We start from the raw sequence: 19,777 nt of genomic DNA, 5'->3' as shown, positions 1-19,777 counted from the left end.
ATACAGAAATTGCCACACTGGATCTGACCCATGATGGATTAAGCCAGGATTCTGTTGCCAAGGGAGGTCTGGAAGGCCTGGTTAATTTGAAAGGTTAGTTGTTTTCCAATTTTTTTTTAGTGGTGGTTTAGTAAACCTAATTGGAACCCACTTGTAATTTTCCCTCTACTACCACTTAGGGTAATAAGCATCATAAGTTCATTCCTTTCTTTGTGAAATAGAATTTCTTTTATTTGTCCTAAATTTACTACACTCAAGTTTCAGCCTAGTATTTTGTGATTTGGTGAACAAATCTCTGTTCTTTCTACCCATGTATTTCCAATTTTATGGATTTCTACCATTTCCCTTCTCTTGGTCTTTGCTTTTACATATTGAAAACCCTAATCTTTTGGATTGTTCTCATTTTGTAGAGCCTTATCTGTTCTAAATGTTCTTTTCTGGACTTTGCTTTTTTTTAAAATATAATGTACAGATGATCCTTGATGTGAAAAATTCCCCTAGTAGAAACTTCTACCACAGATACAGGTCACCATCTGGTCTGCAATTTCTAGATGTAGAAAATTACTTGGGACACCATAGGATCAAAACAACTTGCCCAGAGTCCTGTCAGTGATGCCAATATGGGTCAGAGGCAGAATTTAAACCCAGGTCTTTCTTATTCTCATGCTTCTCATTACCCTAAAATGTGATATAAGCAAGAATTAGGAATGAATTACAAATGAGTTTGAGCAAAAGCCCTAAATGGTTGGAAAGTGATTCATCTCTACCCACTATACCACATTTTCTCTCCTAGTTCCATTATACCTTTTTAAAAAAGTATTTTATTCTGAACTTAAGAATAAAACAAGCATTTCCATAAGATAATAGAATAGAAAACATATGATTGCACATGAAATTGCAAATATGTTGCATATAAATTGCTATTCCTTTTTAAAATTCCTTTAACATATATATATTATATATATATAAACCTATCTATATATGAGTTATGTAACTTTTCTTTCTTCCCTCCTTTCCCCATTCTAGAGATGTGTGTGTATATATGTGTATCTATGTACACATTTTTGAAATTTTATTTATTTTTTTATAAAATCATTTTATAAAACCATTCTGTATGAACATACAAAATATGTATGTATATATGTTTGTATTAAAATCATTCTAGATATACTTCTATTTATCTTCTTTCTTTTAATGCAGATAACATTTCCTTCATATGTCTTTTTGTAGCTAATTGGGAATTTATAATAGTCAAGATGAATTATTCACTCAATGTTCTTAAAACAATGTTGCTGTTACTGTATTTGATATTCTCTTGATTATGCTCATTCTGTTCTTCATCATTTTGTATAAGTTTATCCATGTTTTTGTAAGGTCACTGAACACATCATTTTTTATTGCATAGTAGTATTCCATCACAATAAAGTATATAACAACTTATTCATACAAAGAATGTATATAGCATTTGGAATGGTGTCCAATGGGTTATAAAACTCAGGAAATTGAGAGAATACTTATCAATTGGAGACTGGTTGAATAAATTGTGATATATAATTGTGATGAACTATTATTGCTACAAAAATAATAAGAAGGATGATTTTAAAAAACCTGGAAAGACTTATATGAAGTGAATAGAATTAGAAGATACTGTATCTAGTAACAGTGATATTTTAACAATGATCAATTGTGAAATAGTTAGATGCTCCGATCAATACAAATTGTCCATGACAATCCCAGAGAATTTATGATGAAAGATGCTATCTACTTACAGAATGATAATTGATGAATTTTAAATGCATATTGAAGCATATTTTTTCATTTTATTTATTTTTCTTGCTTCGATTTTAAAATATGACTAATATGTTTAGTATGATTTCACATGTATAATCATTATTGTTTGTTGATCTATTATAATATTTATTGATTGATTGTTGCTTGTCTTCTGAATAAAGCCAGAGATATGGAGAGTAAGAGAATTCATAACTCAGAATTTAAAGAGAAAGGTTAAAAATTAATAAATATGATTAAAAACAATTTTAAAAGAATGTAAACCTCAAACTTTTTTAGATAAGGAAATAAATATTCACAAATACAGATTTTTTTATGAATGAAATGATATTTTCTGCCTTGTTTTTAATACTCAGTATTTTGTTGGCTTTTTCCACCACACATTGAAACAATGTACTCAGAAAATAATATACAATAACAATTAGGTTGTACCCAAGAGTCTCAGAGCTATTTTATCTAATGTACCATCTAGATAGTTATTGGAATGCTTGACTTGCATTCAAGGGGGCCTAGAATCAAACTGCTGCCTCTAGCATTTATTAGCTACTTATGATCATAGACATGGGCATGTAACAGGCTTATTCTTCTAAGCTTGTTACATAACTTGTAAAAATGGAAATAACAATACCTGTAGTACCTGTTGCTGGCTCAAATGAGATAATATGAATAAAATACTTCATAATCACTGATGCACTCTAGAAATCTCAGTAGTTTTTCTTATAATTAATTTTGCATATCAGCTAGATCCTGATTAATGAAAATAAAGAGTTCCCTGAAGTGGTCACATGTGGTCAAATATGTACAATTCTGATAAATAGTTCCAGCCTAGTAGAAATATGTAGTATGAATTCAGTTAATGCATTCTCTTCAGAGGATTTGTTGTCTGCACCAATAAGGACCTGACTCTGTGGATTAGATGTGTAGATTCATGTTTATTTTGTGGTCTTCTTAACTTATTTGCTCTTTTTCTGCCCATGCACAGATTCACCAAATCTATCAGTTGCTTTGCCCTCCTTCATTTCCCCTAGAGTTTCTTATCATCCAGAAATTTGAAAATTTCACTGAACATATTGACTTTCATTTCATTTCTACATGTTAAATAAGACAATTCATATTATGTTTTCCTTAGTAACATTCAGAATTGGATTCATTAATTTCTGGCTTTGTTTCTGGGATCTTTTTAAGTGATTCAGTTTTTTTTTTCCAAAAAAAAAGGTATTTAGTATGGAATTCTATCGAAAGCTTTTTGAGAGTTCAAGTAGATTACATCCATTGTTTCGCCTTTAAATGTATGTTCATTTGCCCTTTCTTTATGCCCTTCAAGCTTTAGGTCAAGGGAAAATTGTTTAATTAAAATTTACATGTAACAAAAATAGAGCAAATGTTCACAAAAATAATGCCAAGTTGAGGATAATCATTTCAAATAAAATCATTTAAATATTTCTCAAAACATTCTGAAAAATTACTCATTGTCATTATCTGATAAATAGGAAAGTTAAGCATCTTCATTTTTGTTGAAGGAACAATTACTGTTGCTGACATTTTTCAAATAGTTTGTTATAATTTCAATAAACCAGACAATTTTTCAAATTTGTGGTTTGTAATTGCTTCTGCTCACTGTCCACAAACTTCTTTGACTACTGTGATATGCCTTTGTCCACTCCATTCTACTAAAATTATTCAATAAGAAGTCATCAGTGACCAAAACCAGTGGTCTTTTCTTGGCTTTTCTGGCTTCTCTGATGCATTTGGCACTATTGTTCACTCACTTCTTTTTCAAAGTTTCTCCATTTTTATCTATTATTTTGCCTTTTCCTATTTTTCTCTTATTTTTCTTACCAGTAATTCTTTGTTTTCTCCAGAGTGGTTCTTCTTCCTTCACTCTTCTACAACACCAACTAAATTCAACCTTCTTTCTTCTCTTTAGTATTTTCATCTACTCCTATGGCTTTGACTGTATCCATTATTCCAATGACTCTCAAATCTTTTTGTCCGTTTGCCTGCTACAAGGGATGCTTTGTCAATATTTCAAAATTATGATCTCTAAAACCCAAACTCTTAATCTTGTACTCAAAACCAGCTTTTGCTTCTGACTTCCTTGTTTTATTTCATTTTTAACATAAATTTATCAGATAGATGTCTACAGTTATTCCAATCACCTATACTTAGCATTTCTCATTTGCTTCCCGTATTTAAGTATCACATTCTATGTTATTTCACATCTAATGAATTTATCCCTTCCTTTCTATTTCTAATGCTACAACCCTAGTTCTAATTCTTATAAGATCACATTCAGATTATTGCAATAGTTTCTTAATTAGTCTCCCTGTCTTCATTCTTTCTATCTTTTAATTCCTTTTGAGTAGTTACTTCTAGAATAACATTTCAGAACTCCACTTTGGTCATTTTGCTTTCTGTTTGAAAACCTTCATGCTTCTCTTGTTATCTATTGAACAAAATTCAAATATCTGAGTTTAGCATTCAGGAGCCTCCTTAATTTGGCAACAATAGTTAAAGTCCCTCCCTTTTCTTCACCTCTGACATTGATTTCTATTTTCTTCATCTACAAAATGTGAATTAGACTAAATGACCCTATCTATGATTTTTTTTTGCTCTTTTTCCTGTTGAGTCTTTATAAGAATTCTGAATTCTACCCAAACTAGATGATTTAACATTCATTAAGCATGGTTTGCATTTTTTTAACCTACAAACTTTTATTCATTTTATTTTCATTGACACTAATAATATTTTGAACAAGGGGAACTCTACTCTCCTTTACTTTACAATGTGTATGGGAATAGGTATGGGGAAAAAGGGAGCTTGGAGGGATGATGTAAAATACTAAAATTCCTGTTTTCTATGCAGAAGTAAGGAGAATTTTCTTCTGGACAGTCGTGTCTGAATGCAATTTCCCATGAAAAACACTGGCAGTTAGTTTCTATAATACTATTACTATAACACTATATTTAAGGCAAATTAGCTAAAATAGAATTTTGTGGGAAGAACAAGTATAGTTTGGTTTCTAGGGTTAAAATTCATTCTGAGTTCCAAACACCTGACTTCCAAATGAACTTTTGAGAGGTAACCCATCTTAATGTTAAGGATTGCTTATATTCTAATGGGATAGATTCTTGACATTCTCAAGGGTTTTGTGTTCTCACTAGCTATGTAAACCAGCAAAAGTCTCTAAACCTATAATGATTATAATAATTACCTCATAGGCTTGCTGTGAGGATCAAATGAGATAATGTATGTATTTCAATATGCTTCTTATGTTTCTTGCTTAAATAAGTCATAAACCCCAATTCCCTATTCCTTTCTTAAGGAGTCAGCTAGAGTTTTTTTTTTTTCAAATGTTCCCAGAATTCTAGCCACAGGCCACCCACTCTCTACCTCTTCCTCACCTTTCTAAGTGTAGTCTATAAAGGTTCACTGAGACAAAAAAGTCATCATGGCATGGCACACTGAACTGTGAATATTTGAAACCACTAATGACCAACCTCCTGAGGACCAAATCCTGTTTTTAAATGCTACCATGTGCAGTGCATCCCAATTTAAGCCAATTTAGATACTTTCCAAACCTCCATTTCAAGAGACAAGAGCCTAACAATATGTAATGTCTGAAAGTGGTGACTTTTAGTAGTGATATGTTAGTTCAAGCGAAGTGGAGAACCATAGGAACCCAATGCTGGTATGCTCATTAATATGTTATTATCTATTAATTTTCAAAAGGACCTGAGGTAGAGAAAAGTATTCAAATTATTTCAGAACCTACCGCAGGAAAAATTGAAGTGGAAAAAAAGAAAGCATAAAAGCCCAAGGAAAGATAGAAACTTGGAAGTGGGGGGCGGGGGGAGTGATCATGTTTTCCTCTGCAAAGTTTCTGAAGTAAATGAAGAATTTTGGTCCTTATTGTTGTTTTATGTCAACCTCCCAGAGGGGAAAATGAATAGATTGGTCAGAGGCAACAGAAAGCTCTGTTGGAGGACTCATTTTACATTGTGTAAATGTCAGGTCACTAAGGAATCAGTAGCTACATCTCTTTTTGGAAATTTTAGACTTTATAAACAAACAGAACCAGTAAACAAATAAGAATTCCTTAAAAAGAAAAAAGAACAGTCCAAGAGAAAATTAAACCCCGTGAGTCTCCATACTTGCCTCTTAAAAAAGAGAGAGAGAAAAAGAAAATGTAATCACCTTTAAAGGAATAGTTAATTTTATGACTCCAGCTAGGAGGGAGCAGTATGTGTGAGAAAGGGCAATAACATAGTGTTCAGAGTACATGGGAGATACTCATGAAATATCTGCTGAATATATGAAGAATAAGCAAGCAAGAAAACCCACTCAATTTAATTAACTTGACTTTTTTTTTTTCAACTAAGAAGCAGATGTGAAAAAAAAATTGATTTCATCCTTAGCACTTCCTGATGACTAATACATTTAATTGGAGGATGTCCTTTTTGTTTGTTTTGCATCTTTATTTTTGTCTGTCTGTGGGTCACTGTGCCCCATCAGAAGTTGGTGGTCCGCTGTCTATTAATGACTCTCACTGTACTTAATTAGTTTAGACACATTCTGATACCAGATTTGTACAAAATCTATTGTGGTAGATTTTGTCAGAACTTTCATTCCACTGGCATCATTTAAAAAAAAAAAACCCAGGGTTATCGCCATGTTACTATGATGTAGTAGGGTAGGAATTTTGTGTTGGAATAAGAAGAAAAAATATTGAGAGCTGAATGCTACATTGATACCTTTGAGAAATTAAAAGAATTATAGAAAGTTTAGATTTCAGTAGTATTTAAGTTCCCTGAGAACAGGTGCTATATTGTTTTGTCTTTGTATCATTAGCATCAGGAAGTATATCTTTTGTATAGTATGCTCCTATAAAAGTTTGGGTTGAATTTTACTGGACTTTCAGTACTTATGAAAAGAAGAATACTATTGAATGAGAAGATATGAAGAGGTTTCAATCTATACCATTGAATGATATATCAAACCAATTAAATAAGAGAGCCAAAACATACATTTTATTTGTTTTGTCTGGGTATGACATGTGACAAAGGAAAATAATGTATCCCCAAGGGAGCACATGCAGCTAAGTGGTTTAGTGCCTGTCAATGGTGGGTACTTAATAAATGGTGATTGATTGATAGTGGATAAAAGTACCAAACTTGGAGGCAGGAAACCATAAGTTGAAATCCTGACTCAGACACTTATTGGCTATTTGATAGTGGAGGGATGGGGTCTGAGAGAAATGTACTTAACCTTACTGTGTCTAAATTTATTCATTTGTAAATTAAGGGAGCTAGACTTGATAGTGTCTGAAGTTCTATCTAAAGTCCTGTTCAATTCTATTCTAAGTCAACCAAGAGTGTTTTCCTTTCATAGGTTTATTTCAGTGAATCCAAGTCTCATTTGCAATCCCCTTCTTTTCAGAGTAAACAAACCCTTTTCATTAACCTATAAGATCTTGGTTATCAGATGTAGGCCAGGGGGACAGACCAGATGCAATGGCTTCTTCTGGAATTTAAACATAAATCGTGGAGCTCACTAATTAGGTTCAGCACTGCTTTTGAAAAAATGCCATTTTTCATTCAAATGTAAGGTGATGAGATATGACATAATTCTTAAACATGTGTACCACACATGATTAACAGAAAAAAAATCATAATTCAGCTCTTCATCCAAGTGATCCCATCTGTGGTTCCAGGTCTAGAATAGCTCCACATGCACAGCAAAGTACAAAGCAGCATGGAAGCCAATGAATGCAAGAAATCAGACTACAATGTCATTATTATTTATAGTAGAAATATATATATATACATACATATATATATTAAAGGACTGCAGTGTATTTATCAATCATGCTGAAAGGCATGGAATGTGCCCCCGACTAGCTTCTATACTAACGTAGACAAACACATGTAAAAGATGTTTTGCCAAATGTCTTATTTTCCTTTGGGGTCAGTGATGATGAGAAGAAAATTTTGGTTCTGAGTTTGGGGGAAAGAAACCTGAGGAATTTTTTGAAGAGAAAACATAGAAAGATGAAAGAACACTAAACGGGAAATCAAAAAATTTAAGTTCTAGTGTAAATCTTGCCACTGACTTCCCTGTGATTTTGATGACAATATGTAATTTCTCCCTGTCTTAGTTTATTTACATATAGTTTATATAATATTTTTATATAGCTTCTTTCTGCATAAGGACAGTTTGGAATAGATTGCTTCTAAAATACTGAAGAAGTATAGGAAATTTTCATTGATATCAACCCTGATGAAAGGCAACTCTTAGAAAAGCTGAAACTTTGGATGCTTCACATTAGTCCTAAGACTTTAGCATTACATACTAACCATCAAAAGGACGTAAGAGGCCATCTGGTCCAATCCTCTCATTTTTTGATGAAAGAAACTTGGGCCCAGAGAGATTAAAAGATTTCCCAAATAGCACATTAGTCAAAAGCATCAGTGAGATTTGATCATTAGTAATGGGATTTGAATCTACATCCTTTGATTCTAGAGTTATTGTTCTTTCCATTGTACAATAGATAAAGATGTTGTGTGTGTGTATGTATATGTGTGTGTGTGTATGTGTGTGTGTGTGTAAATGATGAGACAAAATTTACCTGATTTTCATTTTTCTTCCTTTCCTTATTCCAAGTCACTGAATTTTTAGTAGAAAAGTAATTGTCCAGACCAATAGTCTAAAGATTCACTCATTCACTCATTCAGCATTGTTCAATATCTATTTATTAAAAACCTGTATAGCACTGTACAAATTAGATAATTAATGCCCTGTCTCAATACTCATAATTTCTGTTAGTTAATTTTGAATATCGTTTGAGATAAGGGAAGGCTATATAAATCATAATTATGTGATGGATATATCAGCTGTGATTCTATAGTTTAAAGAAAAAATTGAGCTAAATTGGCCTGTTTAGTTAATTTTGAATTAGTTCTGTTTTGAATATGTTCAAATTAAAGGACTTATGCATGTATGTACATATGTGTATTTGCTTCTTAGTTTTCTGTATGCTAGCCTGAGTGCATGAAGACCCAAATTAAAATCTGGCTTCAGATATTTACTAGTTGTGTGATTGAGCAAGTCACTTCATCTCTACCGGGATTTCTTCATCGTAAAATAATACCTACCTTCCAAGTTTATTGTGAAGATCAAATGAAATAATAATTTTATAGTCCATGGCATGTAGCAAGCTCTCTGTAGATATTAGTTGTTTTTACTGTTTCCATTATTATCGAAGTGCTTCTGGAAGTACCTGAAAAGAGAAAGCAAAATCTTTTAAATGCTTGGATAATTGTTCCTATTTTTCAGTTCAACAAATATTTATTAAATCATCATATTCCTTGCTCCTGTGACTTATTATAGTATGTAGGCAATCCTGAGTTCCTAAAAGGTTTGTTAGCAGAGAGCAAGCCCTGATAAATGCTACCAACCTAAAGGACTTTGAGCATGCACCCAGTGATACGGTGTGTTTATCTCTTTCCTCTTGGGATTCAAACCTTTAAATTCAGAGACGCATCAAGAAAAAATTGACCACTGGGTGAAGAATTTTCCAACTGAAACAACTCACAAAGATTATTACTGATTGGACTATGTATCTCAATGAAATCATCAGCATTCAAAGTCTATGTAAACACATGGTACCTGGTATATTATAAATGCTTAATAAATACTTATTAGTTGATTGATTGATTCATCTCTGTTTTGCACATACTGAAATGGAAACCTGTTGAGGTTCAATGGTTTGTTCAAGTTGTAGAGCTAGAATGTAGTAGAGCTATACTCTTAACCAGGTTTTCAGACTTAAAAACCAATGTCTTCTCTATTGTGTTCCAAGGCCATTACATGTAGAAGTCTCCATGCAGGAGAATCTTGTGCCAGAACTGAGAAGAAATACTTTGAGGGCAGAAATCAAAACTTTGCAGATTTCTCTTAAAGACAGATTCATTAATGACAAGAATTTTCTAAAGAGTTGTTTGCAAGAACAGAAGATGTGAAAAATGAGCTTATAGATTCCCAAAGGAACATAGCACTTGACATAATCAATAAATATTTATTAAGTTCCTACTATTTGGTAGGTTCTGGAGATGATAAACAAGCTAAAATGAAATTGCCATTGCCCTCATGGAGGTTATATTGCATAAGGTGCAGTATAATTGGAAAATAAAATGTATGTGTGATTCTTAGATGGAAACAGCATGTGTATGCATGTTTGGGGCACCTGGGTGGCCACAGTGATAGAGCATATAGAGCATTAGACTTCGAATAGGAAGATCTGAGTGCAAATTTGGCCTATGGTGTTTATTAGTTTTGTGATTCTGGGCAAGTCACTTAACCTCTATTTGCCTTTGTTCCTTATCAATAAAATGGGGGCACAATGGAGAAGAAAATGGCAAACTACTCCAGTATCTTTGCCAAGAAAACCACATAGATAAAAGTTCATGGGGCCATGTAAAGTCAGACAAGACTGAATAACTGAACAACAAAATATAGATACACATGTATGTTCATACATATATATGTATTCAATAAAAGTAGTTGCACTTAGATATATGTGTGTATATACTATGAATACATGAATGTATAGATACATATATTTATCTGTACATACCAACTATATTCAAAATACATAAAAGATCATTAAGAGGGAAGGCACTGGCAGATTAGTAGGAGGTGGGGATAGGAAAGGTCTCACATAGAAAGTAATCCTTGAGCTAAACTTTCAAAGGAAAGATGAGATTCCAAGAAACAGAGATGAAGGAAGAATATAGATCAGGTAAAGGATTAGTTTGTGCAAAAATGATGACAGAATATAGCATCACTGTGAGGAACAGTAAGAACACTATTTTAGGCTGAAAATTGTATAAAGGGAAGTAATATATAAAGCCTAGAAAGGTAGGTTAGAACTAGCTTGTAAAGGGCTTTAAAAGCAAAATAAAAAAAAAAGTTCATATTTGATTTTAGAGACAAAAGAAGCCATTGTAGTTTATTGTGCTGGAAAGAATATGGTCAGAACTAGTTTATCACTTTGGCACATTTGTGGAGGGTGAATTGGGGAGAAGAGAGACAAATTCCACAGTGATTGCTGTAGTTCAGGCATGGGAGGGAGAAGACCTAAACCAGAGTGGCTACAGTATGTGGAGTGAAGAAGACAGATGTGAGAGACTTTGTTGTTCATTCACTTTTATCTGATTTGTTATGACCCCATTTGGGGTTTTCTTGGCAAAGATATTAGAGTGGCTTGCCAATTCCTTCTCCACCTCATTTTACAGATGAGTAAACTGGGGCAAATAGAGACTTATACAGTGTCTCCCATCCAGATTTGAACTCAGATCCTCCTGACTTTAGGGTTCATACTCTATTTTGCCATCTACCTGCCCTGAAAAATTGATGGTTTTTGGCAACTGACTCCCTATGTAAGATGAGTAGGTGAGAAAGCTTGAGGATGACATTTGACATTGTTTTCAGACAAGAGAATTGCTGTGTATGTGTTTGTATGTATTTCTGGAATATGTAGACATGATGATGGTTGTTCTTTGTGCTCAAAGAGGACTAAAATGATATCATGATTTGTTTGGGTCAAGCTCTCCTTCCATTTTAGTCTTATAGCCTTTTCAAGATAATTTACTGTCAATGTGGTAACTGACCTTCAAGCTGTTTTCATCCTTATTGAAGGTGTCAGACAACAGTGCTGAAAACATCATGCTAAAAAACACAGAAGCAAGCACACAGTTCTGCTTCACTCCTTGGTGACTAGAAAGTCAGTTTCTAGAACCTGTGCTAACATGCTGTCATGGAACTGGAATATAATACCAATGAATTCTGGCTACCAAATTTTGACATGTCTTCCATGTTGCCTTCATGGCTGACAGTATCAAAGATCTTGGTCATTGATGGATATTGTGTACTTTCTCTGGCTCTTTCTGAAGCCACACTGGTTCTCAGGTACATGGCCATTTTCCAAGCTGATTCCTCACCTGTTAAGGAGGAAGGACTCTGGCAAAAACCTTGCCAACAGTAATGAAGAGACAGATTGTGATTGTCACAGAACAATCTATTTTTCCCTTTATAGAGATGGACAGTGGAGGTGTCCTTGAACTCTTGGGGGATAACCTCCTTTTGTAATGTAATCTGGAAGATTTCAGCCAGCTTTCATATGAACAGTGAACTCCCCACAATGTAAGTCAGTTAGAATAGAATCAGCACCAGATGTTTTGCCAAATAAGAGTAGCCTAAAGGTATTCAAAACTTTTTCTTCATCTGAGAAGCTGATGGTATATAGAAGGGTATACACAGTCAATGGCTTCAGCATCAGTTAATGAAGATAGGTTGAGAACTCTGTGGAAATGTTCAGCCCATCCCTTTAGGATCATGTCCTTATCACTAATCAATTCAACTCTATCTGCTCTAAATAGTTGAGATTTACCATACACCTTTGACCCATAAATAGCCTTCAGGGCTTCATAAAAGTGCTTTGGATTACTATCAGCATAAAACTGAATTTCATTTACCTTCTTACTGAGCCAAGAATACTATATCTCTAGGCTTCACTTGCACTTTATTTTTGAGAGTTAAGAGATGGATGAACTATTCCGCTGGTGAATCCTGCGGAATTTTTTTTTACTTAGCAGCTGTTGAATTTTCCCAACTTTTTTTGTCAAACCAATATTGATGTTTGTGAGTGTTCTGACCCAGATGAGTAGATGCAGTCCTGTACACCAAATCTGAAAAGCTGAAAAAAACCTGAAAAGCTGAAAATTCTGAAAACTGCCTACTCCTTTTCTTCTTATAGTTGCCAACCATGTGTTTGCTTAGCTTTCCCTCCAAGTTAGCAACAAACTGTTCACACATGGTGAAGTGCTCTAATATCTTGACTGCTGAATTGGTAGTATTGCTGCCTTGCTGAAAAATCAATAGTGTTCGGCATCTGAATCATTTGATTCTGTTGTCAGTCAAGGGAGGAGCTGTGAATGTATATATTGATATATTATATATGGAACATCTGTATATATATATATGAAAATATGAAATCAACACATGTATGTACAAATGAAACATGTAGACATGCATGGATATGTCCTTCCAAATAATGCAGAGGAATGTTCTTGGGTTTTTGGAATCTCCATTCTGATCTACTTCACTCCTCCCTTTCTTTTCTTACCCTTCATTTAAAAACCACAAGGAGACAATATTGTAGTAAGGATTTTTTAACTGATTATGTATCTTCTTTGAACTTCATAAATCTGTTCCACATGTTTTTTTGGAACATGTGAAAAGTGCACTAAAATGTCAGTTCTTCCTCAGAAGAATGGCTCCTCTTATGGTTACAAATATCACTAACTAAAACATATCATATGTAAGTCTACAGAACCAGCCCTGATTTCATTCCTACTCTCATTCTCTCTGCCTGCTTAATATTTCTACTTGGCTATTCCATTGTTATGTCTAAAACCAAACTATTATCTTTTCCCCATGTTCTCTCTCTATACATTCCTATTTCCATTGATAGTAGGTAGCGTTATCCTTCCATTTATCCAGCTTCAAAAATTTGATTCCTTTTTATTTCTTTTCCACAAGTCATTATTCATCAATTTCTGCCTATTCTGACTTCTCATTAGCTCTTTCTTCCATTTTCTTCCTCATCATCTACATGCACCATCACCCTACTGACTTTTGAAAAACCTTTCTTGGGATCCCTAGTGCTTAGCACAGTGCCTGGCACACAATTGGCACTTAACAAATATTTGTTGAATGATTCACTAATCCTGTTCGACACTCTCAACAAATTCATAAAAATCTTCCATTTGTTGATCCTAGTTTTGCCTGAGAACAATCCAGAGCAACAAATTCAAATTCCTAGCTGAACTTTGTGCACTTAATTTCTCCATGTCCTGATACTTCTTTCTTGCTCCTGACTCATCTTCATGATTCATCTTCCTGAATCACAGCTTTGCATGATCATAGCACTTTATAGAAATCTTCAATGACTCCATATTAACTATGAAATAAAGTCTCAAATGATTATTCTAGCATTTAGTATTTTGCATTGCCCATTCCCACTTTCCCTCTTTATTTTTGTCTCTTATAGATTTCCACAAATTCTTCCTGTAGGCAAATTAGCTTACTCATTGATAAAGCATGATATGCATAATTAATTTCCACCTTATCCCCCCATCTTCTATCCAGTAATGATTTCCCTATCCTTTGTGTATTTATATAAATATTATACTTCTTCAAAACCTTCTAAACTAATTCCAAGAGTCTTTCCTGATTTTACCCATTCCACAGGGAGTCATTCCAGCACTTGATTCCAATAACAATCAATATTTGTTCTATTCAGTCATCTCTTAATACATGCTGACTGATATAGTAACTTGCTTGTCTCCTGCCTGCTCCACCTAAACTGTGAGCCCTTTAAAGGAAGGTGCCATGTTTAACATTTCTTTATATCTCTCAAAGTGTTCAAGTCTCCAGATTATTAATTATACTTGTTAGTATTACTTGCCAATTATGATTGAAAGAAGCATATGAATGCAATTAGGAAATAGGACTAAAAGACATCTGTGTGGCCTTTCAGTTCTTCATATATGATTCTGTGAATTAGAAAACTCCATTATAGAATGTCACTTTTTTTTTGTTAAAATTATAATGCATGGGAGTAATATTTTTCTATCTAGAAAAGAAGTTGGGGGAAAATCCCTCTTTCAGAGTTAAATATTGTTTGTTTTTCAAAAATAAAATCTTACATAGTGAAAGATCTTATGTATTATCTAATTTAACTTCTCTCCCAGTATAGAAAGTCTCCCTACCCCAATACATTCAAAGTATTTCTATGCAGGGTATGCTTGAACATTACCAATGATAATGGATCCAATTACTTATAAACAAAATTATGCAACAGTATGCTGGTAAATGTTTACCAACTTGCTCGGAAGAAAAGGTATAACAGCACACTTTTATGTTATATCTTTATTACTCACATTTTCTTCATTATTTTCTTAACTTTAGGATGATCAGTAAAACAATAAATCAAACCTTGCTTTCCAGCCTTGCCACTTTGTGAAGCATCAGTGCTCACATGAAACATTCAACAATTGTTCTGACAAGTTAGCTTGAGCCAACTTCAGCCCATCTTTGGTTCTGTCCCATTGTTGAACTGCTCCAGCAATTATAAAGTTCTTTCTTTTGTTATGCTGAATTTTTCTCCAGATATCTTCCACTTCTTGATCCTATTAGTGCCCTGAGGAACAATCCAGAGCACCATTGATTCTCTCTTCTATGCAACAGCCCTTCAAATGTTTGAAGATAACTATCAAGTCTCTTCTTAACCAAACACACTCCAGGATAAATAGCTCCTATTTCTTCAATTATTCTTCATGTGGAAATTTGTTGACAGGAGTGGTATCATATTCTGGAAGCAAACCCCCTTTCTGGATGGTTGAATTTCAAGCTATGGTTCTTTGATAACTGCTACACACAGTGACAATAAATCACCCAATTGCAGCTCCCCCAATATCTAAGATATGATTAGACAATACTTGTGAGCAGTGGGGAATTCTTTAAACATTGTATGCCTCAGGTTCAGTCAGACTAAATCTTTTGTGATATCCTGATGTACAGATGGAGAGATGTGTGCTGAATAATAGCTCAATTAGGTGGATTTGGACATTTTGAACATTCAGTCAAGAGTGCTTATTAATAAAATAATGTGAACTTGGAAGGACATTTATCATTGAGTGGAGTGGGGGTGAGCTTCAGGATTATAACACAAACTTTGAAGTACCATATAGATTATTATGTGCTACAGTGAGATATATATTCTGCTGTAATTTTTTCTTACAATTGAGAGAAGAGGTTTATCATAGTTAGCTTTGTATTGTATAGTGCCTAACATGGTAATATATTTACAATAGATGTTCCACAAAAATATTTTCCTGCAAGAAGGCAGAGAATAGATAGGGAGGAAGATGGTTAAGTAACAAGAATTAGCCATGTGGTGAATTAGAAGATTCTAGCAGTACATATTATCCTTCTTTTAAAATAGCAAATTTGAGGGTTGGGACATTATTTATAAATATGCAGATTTACTGATATAATATGAATGAATTAGATATGCGCCTTAAAAGTGGCCAGTGAATTCATTCTTGGTAACTTGTTAAATTGTATTTTAAATTGAATAGGATATTCATAATGGTATAATGGGGGTAGAGGGAGAATTAGAATTAGATGACCTGTGTAGTCTGAAATATTAAATCCTTATGTTAAAGGAAGGATTATTGGTTAGTATGATAATCATCTGCTAATTTTTCTGTTCCAGAAATTTGGATTTGGAAAATATCTCTCCCATTTATTAGCTTATAGTTTTAATATAAACTGTAATAGTCTAGAATTAAATTTGTATGTATTCTTTTCTTAAAGTAAGGCACACCTGTAAAACAGACACTTAATGTCTATATGTATATTTTCAGAATTATGAGATGCAGTACTATATAGGAAGAATTACACTGTACTCTCCATCAGAGTACATGCTTCTCCCTTTTATACCCCAATGTTCTTGCACTCACCCCTAATTATACCTATCATTATTAATCAGTTTTATGATATTGGTAAAAATTAGACTAGATAACTTGTAAACTCTTATTATTTAATGAACCATACTACATGATGGTTGTGTGAAGTTAGCCAGCATTACTGTGTCTATTTAAAGGTGAGAATATATGCCAGTGGATAAGGACCTTGTCTAAGTTCAAAAATAAGAATGAGAATAAGAGGCACTAACTTCAGAAGTTTCCCTCTTTCTTCAATTGTAGGTAGACTGTAATGATTAAAATTCACAGGGACAACTAGAGGGGAATGGATGGAAAGTTATGGATTAGATGCCCTGGATGTATGTCCTGGCTAGAGCCACATGTTCTCCTCCTCCTGTGGGCTGTGACAAATGAAAAAGCTTCTGGGTAATTAATAATTAAATCATTAACTAGGCTAGTTAACAATCAATAAATTGATGATAATTAGATTCTCTTGGAAAATCAAAGACCCCCAAGGAGACAATGAATGCTTTAAATACCTTTCTAAAAGGAAGTGCCCTAGCAAGAGAAAATCAATCCAGATTAATGGATATTTAATGAGGAAGTGGGCTTGAAGTCTTCAGCAAATCCTGCTGATAATGTCACTTGATCATGAGACTTAATCAATCTCTACCCCAGCAATCTGGGCAGGGGAATCCATCTCCTTTCAGACCATCCTGGTTAGTTTTCTCCTCTGTGAGCTAGGCCACCCTAAATTCTAATGGAGAGGTGCAAGGACAGAGCTGTTCTCCTTGGAGTAAGAACTTGCCCAGACTAGATTTTGTTTATATCTCTCCCCCCAACCCCATCCTGATTAGGTAGGATCCAGCCCAAGATTGAGAAGCATGTTCTCTGAGAGTTAGAGATCTCATCAATCAGCCATATCCTTCAGAGACTTACTGATCTTCCACAGGGGTTACCATGAATGAGAAAATAAAAAACCTGAATTCTAATTAATAAGTGGTTATTAATATAATATAAAATAACACCTTCTTTTAGGGTAAAAAGTCTTCATTTCTCTGGGCTTCCTGCAAAGTAAATCAATTGAATTTAATAACCTCTGAGTCTATTCCAGCACTGAAATTCTGTGATTCCATGAATGACGATATACAAAAAGAATGTATAATTTCTAGTCAGAGGCCTTTGGAATTTTTGAGGAACCCTTAACCTGGGGCTTCTTCTACTTTCATCATAATATATTTTAGCTAAAAGTGCACCTCTGAAAATTTCCATTTGAACACAGTCTTTTGGGTGCTGTCGCTTTAGGGGTTATGTGATTTAAATTGTGCGATAATATACATTGAACACAGTAAATCAGAATGTGAACAATTATTTCTAATACTTTGTGCTTTTCTCTGATAGGAGTCAAGCCATGGTCTAATATAATGGAGATCTTGGAAGAAAAAGATGGGGTTGACACCGAGCTGCTGGTTTATGCCATGACTTTAATAAATAAGGTTGGTACACAATTAGAATGAAATTCTAATAGGATAGGAGCCAAACCAGATAAATATTCCCACTGTGATAAGAACACAGGGTCAATATATCATACTTTTTTTCCCCTTCATTCAACAAACCTTTATTAAGAACCCAAATCTATGAAATTTTTCCCCCTCCTTGTGCTAGGCACTGAAGCATATGCAGTGTTTAAATGGTGCTTTCTCTGCTCTTGTAGGGCTTAATATAGTAGCTGAAGGAGAAACATAAAGCCAGAAAAATACACTACCTATTATAATAGAATGAGTACATGGCTACGAGATACTATGAGGTCAAGAGAGGAAGAACCATTTCTAAATGGTGGGAGAAGGAATAGTTACAAATTAGGAAAGGCTTTATTTGAACTGGGGATCACTAACATGTAAGCAGGCAGAGAGAGGAATAGGAACAAGAATAGGGAAATTCAAGGAAAAATGTGGGTTGTTTGCCTTCTAATGGATGGCCTGAGGAAGGACATATAACATAATATATAATACATTATGATATGTTAAAGGATAATACACCATGATATGACATGATTGATATGATATGGTATGATGAATTGCACGTAAGAGTGAGTATAGTATAATGCAGAAATCATGAAACAATATTGTATATTAGTTAATATATATTTATTATCATAACTAATCTGTATATTACACACATATATAAACACTTTGGGTGGCTGAAAAAATTAGTGAAATATGAGCTAGAAAAGTAGATAGTTCATTTATGTGAGAGAGAATAATTGGGGAACCTAAGTACTGCACTGATTTTTCCCCTTTCCCCCATGAAAAGAATTGGAGGAAAGTTTCAAGCATGTTGAATTTATCCTCTATAAGGATTTAGGGAAAGACAATGACAAGAATAACATAGGATAAAATATTAATGCAATCAGCAGTGTAATCTAGAGTTCATCAGAGTATCTATTGATTTCCTCTAAAATGAAGTAATGATTGTAATAAGTTTTAATTGCCTTGAATACTAAAATCATACTGTTGAAAAGAATTTCCCTTAAAAATAGAAACTTGCAACATGTCCCTAGGAAATGCTATGAGACCTAGGAAAACCTTAAGAATATTTTACTTTTTATTGTGTAATAAATTCTGACTTTGAAATTGTATATCTAAAATAAGAAAAGAATCTTTTATTCTTCCCTTTTCTATACTCTAATTTATAATTTCCACCAGGAATTTTATACTTCCACTTTGCCTCCTCTTCTACATCCTCTATTAAATTCTTCAGTTATAAATCCAAAGATACCCTTTGACTATTGGCCCACATCCTGACCTAGAACCCAGCTAGGTCTCAGGATGGGGACAGGTTTTAATCTCAGGCACTTAAGCTCATTCATCCTTCTATCTTAACAGGAATCATCATTGTGGAATCCCCTATTCTCCATATCAGGCAGCTTTTAAAACTTATACATAAATTACTTCACCCCAAAGAAAAGAAAATGAAATTAATTCAGGGAAAGAGTGGAAAGATATTATGATCAGATGATATGAGATTTTTTTTGTGACTTCTTTCTAAATTCAAAAGCTTATCTTCATTTCAAATTAAAATGCTTGTTGGTCTCTATTTTAAATTTGACTTTTTGTTCCAAACTATAGCACAGAAAATAGTGGAGGCATAATAGGTAGTATAATGGATAGAATACAGGACTTGTAGCAAGGAAGAACTCAGTAAATCTTGCTTCAGATACTCCCTGGTTGGGTGGCCTGGGCAAGACATGTAATCATTCTCTGCCTCAGTTTTCTGATCTATAAATTGAAAATGAAAACAATGAGGATGAAATAAGTTAATATAAGTAAAATGCTTTACAAATTTTAAAGTGCTATATAAATGCTATAGTAATAACAGCAGTAGCCGCAGCAACAGTAGCCACAATGATATATAGCTTCACATAGCTATCTATCCAT

General features: G+C 33.8%; 1 protein-coding gene across 8 annotated transcripts in view; it reads left to right on the top strand.

Annotated features, from left to right (window-relative positions):
- FHOD3 (formin homology 2 domain containing 3) overlaps nt 1–19,777 on the top strand; it is a 652,613-nt gene that overhangs the window by 425,842 nt on the left and 206,994 nt on the right. For all 8 annotated transcript variants that reach the window (XM_051969747.1, XM_051969754.1, XM_051969753.1 and 5 more), the window contains exon 8: nt 17,742–17,836. In XM_051969747.1, coding sequence (XP_051825707.1) covers nt 17,742–17,836 — 95 coding nt within the window. The remainder of the gene's footprint in view (nt 1–17,741; nt 17,837–19,777) is intronic.

Source organism: Antechinus flavipes, chromosome 1 (genome assembly GCF_016432865.1).
Source record: "Antechinus flavipes isolate AdamAnt ecotype Samford, QLD, Australia chromosome 1, AdamAnt_v2, whole genome shotgun sequence".
NCBI lineage: Eukaryota > Metazoa > Chordata > Mammalia > Dasyuromorphia > Dasyuridae > Antechinus > Antechinus flavipes.
The sequence above is the reverse complement of the archived record's forward strand: the minus strand, read 5'-3'. Positions and strand labels throughout refer to the sequence as shown.